The sequence below is a fragment of the Typopeltis vanoorti genome, chromosome 1, assembly GCF_054136105.1.
Source record: "Typopeltis vanoorti isolate ZY-2024b chromosome 1, IOZ_Tvanoo_1.0, whole genome shotgun sequence".
Classification (NCBI taxonomy): domain Eukaryota; kingdom Metazoa; phylum Arthropoda; class Arachnida; order Uropygi; family Thelyphonidae; genus Typopeltis; species Typopeltis vanoorti.
In genome coordinates, this window is record NC_143549.1 from 12,070,122 (window position 1) to 12,088,270 (window position 18,149).

Consider the following 18,149-nt stretch of genomic DNA (forward strand, 5'->3'; position numbering starts at 1 on the left):
GCCCCTTGTCATCGCTCCTTCCTGCCATTCCACCAAGTGAAAGAACTCTCCAATGTCTACTTTGTAACTATTTCTCAACAATTTAAAAGTCTTGATAATATCAACTCTCCTTCTTCTCTCCGCCAAACTCTGCAGTCCACATTCCCTCAGTCGATCCTCATAACTCATATTCTACATTCCTGAAACCATCTTTGTTATCCACCTCTGTACCCTTTCCACTGTCAATTTATTCCCTTCAAATCATGAAGACCAAACATGAGAACAATAGTTTAAGTGGCATCTGATCAGGGCCTTTACAACAGAATGATAACTCTTTTATCTCTGCAGGTCAGCATCCTTCTCAGTATTGCAGCAATCCTCTGGGTTATCCTCACCACCTTTGCAATATGCTCCCTGAATTTCAGTTTTCTATCAATCATCACCCCCAAATCTCTTGTCTCCCCTACCTCCTCCAGTACAGCTCCTCCAATCGAGTACGCATCCTCCTATCGATGGATGCCAAACCTCAAGACTTTATAATTTGCTGCATTGAACCGATAATCCCATTTATTTGCCCATCTGTCTAGTTTATTCAAATCCTCTTTCAGGGCTGACACATCTGCACTATTACTGATAACTCTTTCCAATTTCACATCATCTGCAAAACACTGAATGTCCCCTTGCAATCCATTGATATAAAAATTGAACAATACAGGTTCCAGTATTGAGCCTTGTGAAACCCCACTTGTAACCTTCTGCTTCCTTGATATTGCCCCATCATACACAACTCTCTGATACCTATCAGTCAGCCAATCCTGAATCCATTTGACTAATCCGACATTTAAACCCATGTGCTGCAACTTAAATATCAGCTTATCATGTGGCACCCTGTCAAACGCCTTTGCAAAATCAAAAAAAATGACAGTATATGCCTTTCCCTCATCAACTGCTCTTGTCACCTTATTATAAAAGACAATCATATTACTTAAGCAAGAGCACCCCTTAACAAATCCATGTTGATTCTCACAGATAGCATTACCCTCATCTACCCAATGCTGTATGTAGTCCCTCACTAATTTCTCCAAGACCTTAACAACTACTGATGACACAAACAGGCCTATAATTAGACACTTCCAGTCTGCTACCTCCCTTATGCAGTGGCACTATCTTACCTTTCTTCCATTTCCTGGGTACCTTTCCTTCAGCTAGACTTTTATTGAAAAGCCAGGTCAACGTAGCTCTCAGTTCTTTAGCACATTCTCTCAGAACCCGTGGTGAAATACCATCCAGTCCAACAGATTTATTGGTATCCAGAATATTCAGTATTTGGAACACACTCTCCTCTACAACCTGATCCTGCCTTATCCCTCTAGTATCAAAACCTCCTCCAGGATGAAATACTCCAATAAAGTGATCATTGAACAACTCCACTATGTCCTCTGCATCAGTCACTCTATTCCCATTTTTATCCCGCAATGTCATTCTTCTACAATCGTTTCTCCTCCAACTGGCCACATAGGTAAAAAATTCCCTAGGATTTTCTTTGGATCTTAGTGGCAATCTCTTCTCATATTCCAGTTTTGCCTTCCACACCATTCTGGTCACTCTCCTGGCCTGGGTCTTATATTCTCCATGTATCTGTCCTCCACCGCTCTCCTTGTATATCTTCCATAATCTCTTTTTCAACTGCAGTTCCTGTTTGATATTGTTTGTCATCCACTTTACACCAAATTGTGTCCGCTTCTTCACCCATGGAATACAGCTTACTATTGCTGCTAACAAATATTCTTTCACAATTTCCCAAGCACTAATGATATCCTGTCTTTCCAATTCTGCCCTCCATGGAACTGCACTTAGTCGATACCTAAGACTATTATAATCACCTGCCTTATAATTCCACATACGTTCCCTTTTCTTTGATACACCTGCATGTCTGTTCATCTTCCAAGTCAAAACCACATGGTCACTCTCTCCGACTGGTGGGAGAGATGTCATCTCACTTATTATCAGCTCTTCTGATGCTATGACCAAATCCAAAACTCTTTAATCTCTTGTTCCCTCCTTTACATGCTGCCAAAGACATTTGTCCCTCATGTATTCCAGAAATTCTGTCCCCTTCTTACTACTTGCATTTTCCTCTTCCCAGCTTATACTGTTGTAGTTAAAATCTCCCATAACAATCATTCTTCTTGCACTTGCCAAGCTCAACTGCCTAAACATCTCCTGGTCCCCACCCTCGGTGCTCCCTAGTTTATAGCAACACCCCAATAAATATCCTGTCTTGACCACTTCTACCACACACCATATGCTTTCAAAACCATTTGTGTCACTGCCTTTCAAGGCCTCTACTATAAGAGGACATAAGTCATCACTTATCATGAGCAGTACTCCACCACCACGTTTTCCTTTCTTATCCTGCCGAAAAATGCTGTACCCTGCCACTTCAATTCTGGTTATTATATCATCCTTCATCAACCACATCTCAGAGATCTCAATAATCTTTGGCCAGGTTGATGCTATCAGCGCTACCAATTCATTTCCTTTATTTCGGATACTCCTGGCATTAGTATAGAGCATAAAAATGTCACTGCTTCTTTACCTATCATTGTTCCCCCTCAGCTCAATGTTTCCTGAAATCGTCCCACCTTCCCCCAAGCACCCATTTTCTTCTGAGGCCATACCTGCTACCATCCACCCTGGGAATTCTGGTTTCCATGTATTGACACACTGACTCATTCAGAAAACAACAATCTTTCCAGATGTCTTCATCATTCCTCATTCAAATTCAAGCAGTCTCTAGCATACAGTTCCCTTCTGTCTTCAAATGCCCTCCAAGCATCCACGTATTCCAACCCTCTCTTCTCACACATTCTGGCTATTATGTGATTCAGTATTGCTGCTCTTCTGCTCAGATCATCATTATCATACCTGGGAAACACACACACACAATCTTCCCTCTGTGTTTTCTTTTGCACAACTTCAAGCAAGAATCTCAGATCTCTCGCCACCCAGTTTACACTGCCTCTCCAGTCATTTGTGCCCACCATCACAATCATCTCATCCATCCTTTCACCCCTCTTAATTGCCATAGCCACATTCTCTATTGTTCCTCCAGGCAAACACTCCTAATGCATCCTATCTTGCACACCATGGATCATTGAGTCACCATTCCCTCTTTCTCCTCCTCCATTAACTTTCTCTCATTCCCTCTCTTTCACTTATCCTATTCTCTGCTCTTGTGTTATTCCCATAACTCTCTCTCTCTCATTCCCTCTCTTCTACTATTCCCATTCTTTCCTCTTCTATCATTCCCATACATCTCTTTCATTCCATCTTCTCTATTGCTCCTCTTCTAGCATTCCCATACCTCTCCCTCATTCCATCTCCTCTACTGCTCCTCTTCTAGCATTCCCATACCTCTCTCATTCCATCTCCTCTACTGCTCCTCTTCTAGCATTCCCATACTTTTCTCTCATTCCCTCTCTCCTGCTGTTTCCATTTTCTCCTCTCCTATCCTTCCCAAAACTCTCCCACTCTCCTACTCTGATTCGTCTTGCATTTATCTCTTCCATTCTCATCTTTCATACTTCTCGTCTCATTCACGAGACATTCCATCTCCTCTTTCAGCCCATCTATCTCTCTCTGCAAGTCAGTCATTCTAAATCAAAATTCACTCTCCCAAACAAAACCATCTCCGAAACTTTCACAGTCACTCATGCCTTCCACACTATCGACTATTATTTTCTCATTCATATTTTTTTCTTCATTCTCTCCTATCACACTACTCGTCTTCTGATATTCATTTCCTGTTCATGGAGCAACTAGGTCAGATATAGATATATATTGATATATCTATTTCATTTATTTCCTCCCATTGCCTTCATTTCGTGCACACGTACTCCCTCCTCTCTCACCAGCCACATATCCAACTCCCAAGATGCATACATGTCACAAGTACTGCATGCCACAAAGTCCCTTATTATATTACTTATAATGGAGTTCTAAAATGGCGGAGGACTTGGCGACGCCATTTGCAACTCCAGCTGAATCTTCCATCATTCCTCACTGTCAAGGAGCTACTAAAGTAATTATATATAAAGGCTAAATAAATACTGTATTATATATATATATATATATATATATATATATATAAACACTATATTCATCTATACCAAATAGCTAATAACTTATCTTTTCTTCTGCCGCCAATACTCCGGACCAATTTGCACACTTTATACTCTTCATGTAACTGATTATTACTATTATTCATCATGAACTGCCTCCAAAGTACTTTCTTCTTCTTCCAAATTTCAAGCTTAAGCCCTTCATTCATCCATTTCACATCTACCTTATTCAGCCTTTTGGCCTTCAGAATATATTCACACATTGATGCTGTAATGTATTTCTTTGTCAGTTCCTAAGCAGAATTTATTTCCTTACCACTCAACTCCTCATGCCATGCCATAGCTCCAAGCTGTCTTCTAAGCTTGTCATGATCACCAGCCTTTTATTATTATTATTATTATTATTATTATTATTATTACTACTACTACTACTACTACTACGGGCGACTTCAGGGAGTCCTTAGACTCATTGAGGGAGGCCCTAAACATCATGTCCACACAACTATACGACATTCTCACAGTATCTATCATACCTTGCCTTGAACTCACTCACCGTCATAGCACCCACAATAGACTCTGGCAGCTTATTCCACTCATTTTAATTCCACATACGCTGACCACTCTGCCAACCAGACTTGGTTAGCATATCTGCTCTCCATCCAAAAAGCTGCGAGTTCTAATCCACCACGGGCATGGATGCTTGTGATTGTCTGTGAAAATACTAGTGGTGCTGGTAATGATGGGCAGTAGATGCCATCAGTGTAGATGATGCGGTTCAGTGTAGTTGGTGGAGCTGGAAAGTTGTATAGCAGATGTCCTTCTTTGATGAGTCTTTGGACTCCTTAGAGGTGTCATGCAATTATAATATCCTTTCATCACAAAAGTCCTCATATTGTTAGCCATAACTCAGGTAATCACTTCATGATCACTCTCATCAACTGGAGGAAAGTGTGAAATCCCACTCACAAGTATATCCTCTGATGAAATGATCAGATCTGAAACTTGATTCTTTCATGCCCTCCTTTACATGCTGCCTAAGATAGTTATCTCTGAAGTGATATTGCACACATTGCTTCCATTACACCAGATGAAGAGATGAGTCATTTTGTATCCTGGATAAGAATTCAGCAATGAGGACTGGTTTAGAATATTTCACATATTTCTACAATTTGATTCTCGGCTCTTCATGGGAACGGAAAGAATGTATGGAATCCTGTTATTCATGTATGATGTGAAATCTGTGTCCAATTACTGACCTATTGTTGTATCTGAAGTGGTGAGGGTGAAGATTTTAAAAAAGTTGTAAGCACTTGCATATAGAAATGGGTTGACAGACGAGCTGTTTTGTAAGAAACAACATAGGTTTACTAAACGAGATCATGTCTGATGAGTTTCTGATATTTTATAATATTATAGGTAAGTTGGATAAAGGGAATTGATACACTGTGCTACTGTTGGACACTTTTACGGCATTTGAGAGGTTACTACATGAAATGGTGTTGAATAAATATGAGTATATAAGATTGGAATCGAAGCTGTCTTTAATTCGATAAATGGGTGGCTATCAGACGGTTATCAGAATATAGTATATGGGGAGAAATTACCAGATTTAATGTGATGACCAGTATGGCACACCTAACTAGTCTAACCTAACTAGGAGAAATGGGGACGATTATGACAGATGCCTATAAACTTCTCAATAGGATATTAGCTCATGAAAGTTTTCATTACAAGGGTGGCCTGAAAGGTTCTCGGCCTAACAATGAAAAAATGAATTTATAGTTTCAAAAGCATTTTTATTTTTCAACATAATATCCCTTAAGACTAATACATTTATTCCAGCTATGCTCCAGCACCATAATCCCATCTTGTAGTGGTTCTCAGTAAGATCTACAAAATACCCCTCTACAGCTTCAATCACCTCTTGATTCGAATAAAAACGCTGACCAACGAGGAAGAGTTTTAGTTTTGGGAAGAGATAGAAGTCAGAGGGAGCCAAATTTGGAAAATAGGGTGGATGTTCCAACAATTCATAATGCAGATCCCTTAATTTTCCAATTGCCAAAACACCTCTGTGGGCAGGTGCATTGTCCTGATGAAAGATGATTTTTTTTTCTTCTGCAAACCAGGTCTTTTCTCACGAATTTTTTTGCCCAATCTGGTTAAAAGATTGGAATAATATTCCCTGGTTATTATTTTACCCTTTTCAAGATAATTAATAAACAAAATGCCTTTAGCATCCCAAACTACCGATGCCAAGACCTTTCCTGCTGATGGAACCGACTTTGTCTTCTTTGGTGCTGAACAACCGGCTTCTGTCCACTGTTTTGACTGCTCTTTGAATTCTGGTGTGTAATGGTGAATCCAAGTCTCATCCATTGTAATAAATCGACACACAAAATCAGTTTTATTCTTATTAAAATGCTCCAAGCAGTGTTCAGAGATTTTCATGCGAGTGCGTTTTTGATCTGTTGTAGCATGTTCGGCACCCATCTTGCGCAAAGCTTTTTCATTTGCAATTATTCGTGCAAGATATACCCTACACATTCTTTTGAAATGCGTATAGTCAGCAATTTCATGCACTTTGACTCACCAGTCATCCAGTACCATATCGTGCACTTGATCACTGATGTCTGGTGTTGTTACGCTTTTTGGACGTCCTTCACGGGGATCATCTTCAAGTACGGCCATGTTTAAACTTGACAGCCCATTTCTTAATTGTTGAAAACTAAGGAGAAAAGTGCCCGTAAACTTTTATGAACTTCTAATGAATTTTTTTTGCCGTTAAATCTTCTTTTACCGAAAATTTTATAACTACATGATACTCAATTTTATTAATTTCAAGGGATATAGACAACACTTTTGTTTCGTACATCTGTATAAAACAAATTACTTGATAGAATAATTTGCAATTTCATGTGAATGCTTATGACAGATGTACCAACTTAGAAAAAAAAAATCTTGCCGATAGTGTTGCCATCTATGGTCAAGGAGAACATTTCAGACTACCTTTAAATTTCACAGATGGAGGCATCTGTGAAATTTAAGTTTGTGTGCAGTTAAGAAGTGGATGAGAGCTAGATTTTCTCTCATAGCAGTAAGCGAGTGAATGGAACAATTTGCTTGTTGAAGTGGTAAGTAAATCTAGTGTGAATTAGTCTGAGTGATGTATGGCCTTCCTTGCTGAGTCCTTAACTCTCAGAGATTTCTGATAACAATAATAATAATTTCTTTACAGGCTGGAAATGAATGGCAGGACTCTACAGATCCCTGTGTTTCATATATTTGTGAGCTTACACCATTTGGAGATGTTCATAAGGTTAGGAAAAACACAATATGTCCTGAATGTCCCAAAGTAAGTATCAATATCTTAGTTTAAAATATTCATTGATGAATATCTTTTTTTTTTTCTTGAAACCATATAAATAAATGTATCAAGCTTTTCATCAGTTGTTGAATGGAGAATGAATTTCTTGGCAGACAGCCATCTTCAAAGGACACATGAGAGTCTTAGATTTGATCATATCATCAGAGGATGTGATTGTGAATGCAGTACCTATTTATAAACCTAGAAAACTACTGCAGGTTATAGCATGGAAAGAGGAATTGGCTGGAAAGGAGATAGATATTGTTTGGGAAATAATCAATAGATGTTTGATAACAGCAGTGTCTAAGTGCATTCCAAAGGTGAAAAAGGCTTAATAGGACACATTTTGGAAAATTATGGAGACAACTACCGTGTTTCAGTGAAACTTTAGTTTAATATAAACCAAAATCCACTATATGGAGGCTTTTGAGCAAAGTGCTCTTGATTCCTACTCTAAAACCTACAGTGTGGCTTAGATACATTGATGATGCATTCATTATCTGGCCACATGGATGACAAACATTAAGCACATTCCTTAGCCACCTGAACAAACAACATAAACGCATACAATTTACTATCGAAATTGAAAATCAGAACTCACTCCTGTTCCTGGATACACTGGTCACACATCTTCCTTCAGGCAGTCTGTCCTTCACGGTCTACTGCAAACCCACACACACTGGCCAATACATATATGCTAATTCATACCACCACCCCTCACAAAAATACAGAATCATTAACACCCTTAAAAACAGAGCTATAACAATTTTCTGTAACCAGCAAGCTCTTAAACAAGAACTAAAAACACATTTATAAATAATGTCTATAACAAAAATACAATTAATAAAGTTCTTCATAAAACATCATGAAAAAAGAATCTAGATTACAGTAAAACCATAGCCATCCCATACATTAAAGGGTTATCAGAAAAAAAATCAACAGAATCTTACACCATTATAATCTCAATGCCGCCTTTAAACCACCTACCAAACTTAAAAACATATTCAACTCCTCCCATTAGCACATCCGGAGTCTATTGCATCCACTGCATCTGTAACTTACCATACATTGATGAAACTGGACGTACAATCCCTATACGTAAGAAAGAACACATAAGACACATTAAATATAACAATTTTGGTGAAGCAGGCCTCTCAGATCATGCTCTCCACACCTTACACCAAATTGACTAGAAAAGTACCCACTCTTTACACCATACAAAAACCTGGCATGAAAGAAAATTGTAGGAAATATATCAACTAGTATTGAAAACCATTCCATACTAACTGGTTGGAATTTATATATATATGTATAGACTTGTTGCTCCTCAGCCCAATGTAATGTTACAACCAATAGATAATAATAATAGGACACTAGCGTTGATGTAGTAAGTTTTTTTTTTTTTTCTACCAGAGGTGAGGCCAATAATTGTTGTAACGTTGGTCAGTAACTTTAGCAAACCATGTAGATTGTAGTGCAGCTTGTTTCTCTATATATAATATATATGCTCCAGAAGATGACCTTGATATAAAGGTCGAAACGTCGAGTGTGGATTTTGGTTTATATTAAACTAAAGTTTTACTGAAATATGGTAGTTGTCTCCATAATTTTCCAAAATGTTTTCTGATCACCGTGTAATCCTCAAAGAAAGGAGCCTTAATAAGATAAGAGTAAAATGGATGAATGATGAGATTAAGCATGCAATTTGGAAAAAGAAAGCTTTAAGCAGTCAGCATAGAATGAAGAGTAATAATCAGTTCCAGGAGGAATAAAGAGCCAACCAAGAGGGTGATAAGGACAATATGAAATGAACAGAAATTAGTTAATCAGGCCAAGAAAAATTCTACAGCATTGTTTTGATATGAGAAAAGTGGAAGAAAGAAGATGTTCTAGTAAAAAGATGTTAATGGAGTTGAGGTATTCAGCATGCAGTTCATCATGGATATTTCATGCACTTCCAAATAGAGACGATGGGTGTGAAAAGAGTAATCATAATGGGAAACTTTAATTATCCAAATATTGATTGAACTGAAATAAAATCTCATGAGAAGAATGAAACTAAATTTATGGAGCTGTTGCAGGACAACTTCCTCAGCATGTGACAGAAGAAACTTGAGGTCAAAGAGTGTTAGATTCGATTCTAATGTCAGAGGGTGTATCAGTTAATGATTTAACTATTCTGGTTGGTGACAGTGATCATGCGGTACTCACTGAAGTGACTAAGTTTATGAATGTTCCATTCAGAAAAAGTTACAAGCTAAACTACAAAGCAGGAAATTATGACCAACTTAGGTGTAGATGGGAAGAATATCGACAGTGCATGGGGAAAATTTTCAAAAATACTTAAATGATGCAATATATATCTATCTATCTATCTATATGTTCACTGGGCATCTACAGATGTGTATGGTCACTCCGATGCTCGGTGATGTGCCACACGAGGCCTCGCCATGTAGTCCTGTTATTTGCTTTTCTGGCAGCCTCAACTCTCTGAAGATCAGTCACTCCACACACATACACACATCATCCGTCCATCCATCTCATTGATGGTCTACCCCTTCTTCTTTTTCCAGGAATTTAACCTTCTATTACTGTTCTGAGCTGTCCCCCTTCCATTCTTTCCGTGTGTCCAAAATATTTTAACTTTCTTCTGCCTATATGCTTAAGGAGCTTTAAAGTTCTGCTGATCTTTTCTAACACCCATTCATTTGTACGCCTTTCAGTATATGATATCCTCAACAGCCTTCTCTAACACCACATCTTAAAAGCAGATATCCGTTTCTTATCTGATTTTCAAGTCTCAAGTTTAAAGTCTCACATCCACAAGTCGCTGTTGGAAAAACAGCTGCATCCAAAATCCTCAACTTTATTCCCATGGAGATAGAGCCATCCTTCCAGTTATACAGGTCTCTGACTGTTGTTTTAGCCATTCCTAACCTTCTTCTGACATCTGAACAGCAATTCATCACATTAATAAAGGATCCCAGGTACTCAAACTTGCTGACTTCCTCAATTCTTTCTCCATTAAGGTACACTTGTTTTCTCAAGAACTTCTCTGTTTATATTTCCTTTGAAAATCATAATCTTTGTCTTCCTAGGATTGAGTTGAAGTCCTCTGTTATTACTGATCTTGTTAACTTTGTCAAGAATTAGTCCTAGTTCTTCCATGTCAGCTTATCATTATAAAGGAGTACTGTATCATCAGCATACCTCAGATTACTGATCAATCTACCTCCTATCCTAATTCCAGTCCTGAGCTCATCCAATGCTTCATGCATGATGTCCTCTGCATATATACCAAACAACTGAGGAGAAAGTAAACATCCTTGCCTAACTCCTTTTCGAACTTCAAGCCTGTCAGTCAATCCAATACCTGTTCTTACCATGGCTTCTTGCATCCTGTACAAGTTGGCTATCAACCTGATAGTGTGTGTTGAGGAAAACCCATTATTTTCATTACTTCCCAAAGTTTCAAATGCTGAACACAGTGAAAAGCTTTAGAGTAGTCTAAGAAACACATTACCAGAGGGAGTCTGAATTCTTTATATTTCTATGGTCTGTCTAAGGCAAAGGATCTGATCTCTGTTGACCTTACCTCTCCTAAAACCAACTTGTTCCTTTGGCATCTCTGCCTCAACTTTGGCCCCAATCCTATTTAGCATGATCTTCAATAAAATTTTGCTTGCATGAAATATTAAACTAATAGTTCTGTAGTTCTTGCATGCCTTCATATCACCTTTCTTATGTAGTGGTATGAAAACTGACTTCTTCTAGTCTCTAGGCCATGATCCTGTCTCCCATACCCTTGTAATCAATCTATGAAACACTCTTATCCCTCTATCCCCTGTGACTTTAATTAACTCTGCTGGGATTATGGAAGAGATATAAGGAGAGGGCGGATGGCAGATACACGAAGATTATAACACACAGGCCGGAAAGTGACTAATATGGTGAGGAAGGCAAAACTGGAATATGAGAAGAGATGTACCAATCTCTTCACATGATGTGGCACTAAGATCCAAAGAAAATCCTAGGGAATTTTTTAGCAATGTGGCCAGAAGGAGGAGAAATGATTGTGGAAGAATGACATTGCAAGATAAAAATGGGAATGGAGTGACTGGTGCAGAGAACATAGTGGAGTTGTTCAATGAGCACTTTATTGGAGTATTTCATCCTGAAGAAGAAGGTTTTAATACTAGAGGGATAGGACAGGTTCACAGTTTAGAGGTGCAAGAGGAGAGTGTGTTCCAAATACTGAGTACTCTAGATATCAGTCAGGTTGTGGGACTGGATGGTATTTCACCACAGGTTTTGAGAGAATATGCTAAAGAACTGACAGCTCCGTTGACCTGGCTCTTCAATAAAAGTCTGGCTGCAGGAAAGGTACCCGAGGAATGGAAGGAAAGTAAGATAGTGACATTGCAATAGGGTGGTAGCAGACTGGAAGTTTCTAATTATAGGCCAGTTTGTGTGTCATCAGTAGTTGTTAAGGTCTTGGAGAAATTAATGAGGGACTATATACAGCGTTGGGCAGATGAGAGTAATGTTATTTGTGAGTGTCAACATGGATTTGTTAAGGGGTCACACTTGCTTTAGCAATATGATTGTCTTTTATAATAAAGTGACAAGAGCAGTTGATGAGGGAAAGGCATATACTGCCATTTTTTTGGATTTTGCAGAGGCATTCAACAGGGTCCACATGATGACCTGATATTTAAGTTGCAGAACATGGATTTAAATGTTGGATTAGTCAAATGGATTCAGGATTGGCTGTCTAATAGGTATCAAACAGCTAATTGTGTGTGGTGGGACAATATCAAGGATGCAGAAGGTTACAAGTGGGGTTCCAGGGCTCAGTACTAGTACCTGTATTTTTCAACCTTTATGTCAATGGATTGCAAGGGGATATTCAGTTGTTTGCAGATGATGTGAAGCTAGGAAGGGTTATTAGTAATGGTGCAGATGTGGCAGCCCTGCAAGAGGATTTGAATAAATTAGACAGATTGGAAAATGAATGGGGGATCTTGGTTTAATGCAACAATTGCTGGCCTGGTTGGCCGAGTGGTTAGTGTATCTGCTCTCGAGGCTGCAGGTTTGAATATCGCAATGGGCATGGATGTTTGTGATTGTCTGTGAAAATACTAGTGGTGGTGGTGGTGGACGGCAATAGATGGCAGATGTTGAATGTAGTTGTAGTTGGTGGATTGAGTGGTGGAGATGGAGAGTTGTGGAGTAGGTGCCCTCCCTTGATGAGCCTTTGGACTCCTTGGAGGTGCTATGTAATAATAATAATAAAATGTAAAGTCTTGAAGTTTGGGATCCATCGATGAGAGGATGCATACTCGATTGCAGGAGCTATACTGGAGGAAGTAAGGAAGACTAGATTGATAGAAAACTGAAATTCAGGGAGCATATTGCAAAGGTGTTGGAGGTAACCCAGAGGATTGCTGCAATACTGAAAAGGACACTGATCTGCAGAGATAAAAGATTTATAATTAAAGGACAGATTGCAAGTATGTGGATTGCAGACTCTGGTTAACAGGAGAAAGAGTGGTGATATGTTAGAGCTCTATAAACTTTTGAATGGGTGTTATAGCATTTCAAATGATGAAATTTTTCGTTATATGGAGGGTGGGGAGAGAACACCGGGGTATCCATGGAAGTTAAGGTTGTTCTCAGTCAAGTTAGGTTTTTCTCCCAGAGAGCAGTGAGTGAGTGACTGGAATAATTTTCCCTTTGGGGTAGTGAGTGCATCTAGTGTAAATGAATTTAAGTGAAGGTATTATAGCTGGGTGGGGTAATTTACAGCCTCCCTCGATGAGTCCTTGTCTCCCTGGAGGTCTCAGATAATAATAAAAATAATAATAATAATTCATTGTATAAGACCCTGGTTAGACTACACTTAGACTATTGTTCTCAAATTTGGTCCCCAGGATTTGAATGTGATAAATTAACTGTGGGAAGAGTACAGAGGCAGATAATAAAGATGGTTTCAGGACTGTGCAATGTTTATTATGTGGATCAGCTGAGGGAATATGGACTGCAAAGTTTGGTGGATAGAAGAAGGAGAGGTGATATGATCGAGACTACCATGTAACTGCCTCTCAACAGAGGCAGTTACAGGGTAGACATTGGGGAGTTCTTTCGCTTGGTGGAATGGAAGGAGCAATGCAAGAGGCCATCCCTGGAAGTTATGAAAGGAAGCTATGAGCAAGAGGGTGAGGAGTGGTTTCTTTGCATGAAGGTTGGTTGAACTGTGGAATGCATTGCCTGAGAGTGGTTAGAGCAAGAATGGTGAATGAGTTCAAGGAGTGGTATGATAGACTTTGTGTTTCCTAAGAAGGACCTCCCATGATGGGTCTTTTGACTTTATGGAGGCCTGATAATAATAATAATAATATTACTTATGTAAGAGTGTCCCTTAACAAATCAATGTTGATTCTCACAGATAACATTGCCGTCATCTGCCCAATACTGTATATAGTCCCTTATTAATTTATCCAAGACCTTAACAACTACTGATGACACACAATCTGGCCTATAAGTAAACACTTCCAGTCTGCTACTGCTCTTATGCAATGGCACTACCTTACCTTCCTTCCATTCCTTTGGTACCTTTCCCATAGCCAAACTTTCATTGAAAAGCCAGATGAAACAAATACTAATTGTAGGCATAGGTTTCTGTGGTTTAGCAGTTCAAAAGAAACTAATTAAAAAATATATCCAATTGGACTGGAGAACTAAAAAGAACTCTACAATCAAAACACCCATCCATTAGTACCTATGATATATGGAGTACCAAAAATTCATAAGAAAGATACTCCTTTAAGACCGATAGTGGATGGAAGAGACTCTCTGACCTCAAATCTTGCAAAACACCTCACTAACATGATTTTACTACACATAGGAAAAACAAAATCATTCATTAAGAACAGTACACATTTTATTGAGAAGGTAAAGGATATATACATAGAACCTTCAGACATCTTGGCAAGTTTTGATGTAGTGAGCCTCTTTACAAATGTTCCCAGAAATGAAACAGTGAATCTCCTTGAAGACTTTTTTCCACTGGACATTGTAGAACTATATAAGCATTGCATAAAAATACGTTTATCATGTATCAAGACAGATTTTTGGGGAAAAAAGAAGGACTGGCAGTGCCCCCCCCTCCATCTTTAGCTAACCTATATATGGAAAATTTTGAAAATAATGCATTAAACAACATCATAAAAAAAACTGAAAATTTTGCTTTGTTATGTAGACGATATTTTCATCATATGGTCAGGAACAACAGAGGAACTCACTGCTTTTAAAGATTATCTTAATAATCTACACAACAACAAAAAATTCACTTTGGAACAAGAAGAACATAAAAAACTTCCTTTTCTTGATATCCTAATAAAATTCATTACATAAGACCAGTATCAGACTGGAACTGTCTAATTTTAGGCCACTTTTTGTGTCATCAGTAGTTGTTAAGGTCTTGGAGAAATTAATAAGGAACTATATACAGTGTTGGGTTCAGAAATCAATGAAAAAGATAATAGATTATCTTTCTCCGTTTATAGAAAACTCACCAACACAGGAAGATTTCTTATTATGGCCACACATCACCACCCCAGGTAAAAAATAAATTTAATAAAAACCTTGAGGAATGGAGCTTACAATATTTCCAGCACAGAAAAAAAGAGAAATGAAGAATTACATTATTTAACACAGATCCTCAGAAAAAATGGTTTTGAACCTAAGATAATCAAGAAAATCCTCAACACAACCTCATACAAGCATCTCACAAAAGCAAGATTTCAAGAACACAATCAAGCAACCATACATCAAGAATGTTACAGACAAATTGGCCAAATTACTAAGCAAACATAACATTAAAGTTGCTTTTCTTCCGTTAGAAAAAATATCAAGATTTCTACATTTCCCAAAACCTCCACATCACCATTTAAAAAAACCAGGTGTATATGAAATTCATTGTTCCTGTGGCATCTGCTACGTAGGCCAGATGGGAATATCAGGGGAAATTTGTATGCATGAACACCAAAAAGAAGTGCAAAAAAGGAGAGAACAAAATCAGGCCTAGCATCCCACACAACTTCCACTGGCCATAATGTACTCTGGCATAAAAAACTAACATGTCTTATATTGAAAAAAACTATTTCACAAGGAAATTTAAAGAAGTTGGAAGTTTATTTTGCGCTTGGTTATATTATAATAAATTTAGTTTAATCCTTTATCCAAGTGTAAGCAAACAAAGTTTGCACCTGAAAATATCTCCAGGACTGATGTAAGGTGGTGCAACTCCAAGCAAAGGTGGACCAAGCTCTCATCACTCCTTGTCTCAGTATCTCCCATAATGCAAAGCACATTTCCTTGCAGACATGTATACTGCTATGCATTAAGGGAAGGGCCACTACCCAGGCCGGTTTCCCATTGTTTAAGTGTGGGGATACCATTCCAAAAACTCGTAAAATCCCCCGGATCACCCAATAATATGCGATCCGCAGGATCAGAAACTCAGAAACGCTCATTTGCTCATCTGGAAAGGCAACAGCAATGCCTCAGTTAACTTCACAGGCTACAGCATTGCCATTCATTACCCCATCACGCAGGCCCTGGGTGACAGCAACAGCCGAGCTTCAGTTAAAACTTCACGGGCTACAGCATTGCCATTCATCACCCAAGCTTTCAACTGGTTTTGACCTTTATTGAGGTCTCGTCAGTGGGAGGCAGACCCAAACGTAGAGATACTAAGGCAGAAGCAATAGGAGAGGTCATATTTACGTATACAAGTTGCCAATAGGTGTACCACCTTATTATTGAATTACTCTGGATTTAGAGAAAGATGTTGGAAGTTTATTTTGCACTTGGTTAAACTATAATAAATTTAGTTTAATCCTTTATCCAATTGTAAGCAAACAAAGTTTGCACCTGAAAATATCTTCAGGACTGAGGTAGTGCAACACCGGGCAACTCCAAGCAAAGGTTGACCAAGCTCTCATCACTCCTTGTCTCAGTATCTGCCATAATGCAAAGCACATCTCCTTGCAGATATGTATACTGCTGTGCATTAAGGGAAGGGCCACTATCCAGACCAGTTTCGACCTTTATTGAGGTTTCGTCAGTGGGAGGCAGACCCAAATGTGAAAATACTATGGCAGAAGCTATAGGAGAGGTCATATTTACCTATATAAGTTGCCAACAGATGTATCACCTTATTATTGAATTACTCTGGATTTAGAGAAAGATGTTGGAAGTTTATTTTGCACTTGGTTAAACTATAATAAATTTAGTTTAATCCTTTATTCAAGTATAAGCAAACAAAGTTTGCACCTGAAAATATCTTCAGGACTGAGGTAAGGTGGTGCAACACCAGGCAACTCTGAGCAAAGGTGGACCAAGCTCTCATCACTCCTTGTCTCAGTATCTCCCATAATGCAAAGCACATCTCCTTGCTGACATACATACTGCTATGCATTAAGGGAAGGGCCACTGCCCAGACTGGTTTCGACCTCTATTGAGGTATCCGGTTTACGTCACCCATCTCTGGACAAAAGCTATGCGAGGTTTGGCAAATCTCAAGTGGTTGCACTAGATATCTCCAAAGCCTTTGACCAGGTCTGGCTCAAAGGCCTACTAGGCAAACTACCATCATTCGGTCTGACCCATGGCTTCTGTAGGTGGATCGCCAGTTTTCTGTGTGGACGCATACTCTATGTGATGGTGAATGGCTCCCTATCCTCTCACCACTCAATTAATGCTGGGGTCCCACAACGTTCTGTCCTCTCACCAACCCTCTTCCTGCTATATATCAATGACCTACTGCAGTTGACCTCCAACCCAATAAACAGTTCTGCAGACGACAGCACACTACACTCTTTGCTTGCATTTGAAAAGCCTTATCCTACACAACTCACCTCAACCTACAGAACATCAACCACCATGACCCTCAAATCCAATCTCCAAGCCATCCTCAAATGGGGTTCAGATAACCTCATAAATTTCAGTGCCAATAAAACCCAGTTCTGTACTATTTCCCATAAAAAAGAACCATTTTTTCCCAATATCCTTTTTAATGATACCCAAATCTCCAGACAGTTTGAAATCGATCTCACTCCTTGGAATCACCCTCACATCAAACCTCCCCTGGCATAAATATATCTCAAACATTGCATCCTCAGTCTCAAAAAAACTAGGATTTCTCTTTCGCTCAAGACGTTACTTCATCCCCGAACAGCTAGTAACATTATACAAGTCGCAATACAAGTCACAAATCCGCCCAACTATTTTTTGGGGTGGGGCCCCAAAAAGCTCTCTCAAAATGCTCAACTCAATACAGAGGAGAGCAATTAGACTTATCAATGATTCATCCATTACCAACTCCTCCCCCCCTCTTTCACAAAGATGTATGGTCTCTGCAGTATGTATATTCTACAAATATTTCCATGGGAAATGCTCATCAGAAATATCATCAATAAGTCCTCCCCTCAGTACTAAACTCATTGGAATATGTACAGCTGCTGCGCAACATCCCTTCACAGTTCACCTAGAAATAAACAGAACAAGTTTCTTTTCCTCTTCCTTCATCCCTAAAACTGCTGCACTGTGGAACAGTCTCCCATCTGCTGTGTTTCCCAAGGAATACAATTTAAAGTCATTCAAATCAAATGTAA

At 38.9% G+C, this 18,149-nt stretch overlaps 1 protein-coding gene across 4 annotated transcripts in view; it reads left to right on the forward strand.

Moving 5' to 3' along the window:
• LOC150109786 (uncharacterized) overlaps nucleotides 1-18,149 on the forward strand; it is a 1,408,745-nt gene that overhangs the window by 1,320,082 nt on the left and 70,514 nt on the right. For all 4 annotated transcript variants that reach the window (XM_090396626.1, XM_090396635.1, XM_090396653.1 and 1 more), the window contains one exon: nucleotides 7,342-7,458. In XM_090396626.1, coding sequence (XP_090252752.1) covers nucleotides 7,342-7,458 — 117 coding nt within the window. The remainder of the gene's footprint in view (nucleotides 1-7,341; nucleotides 7,459-18,149) is intronic.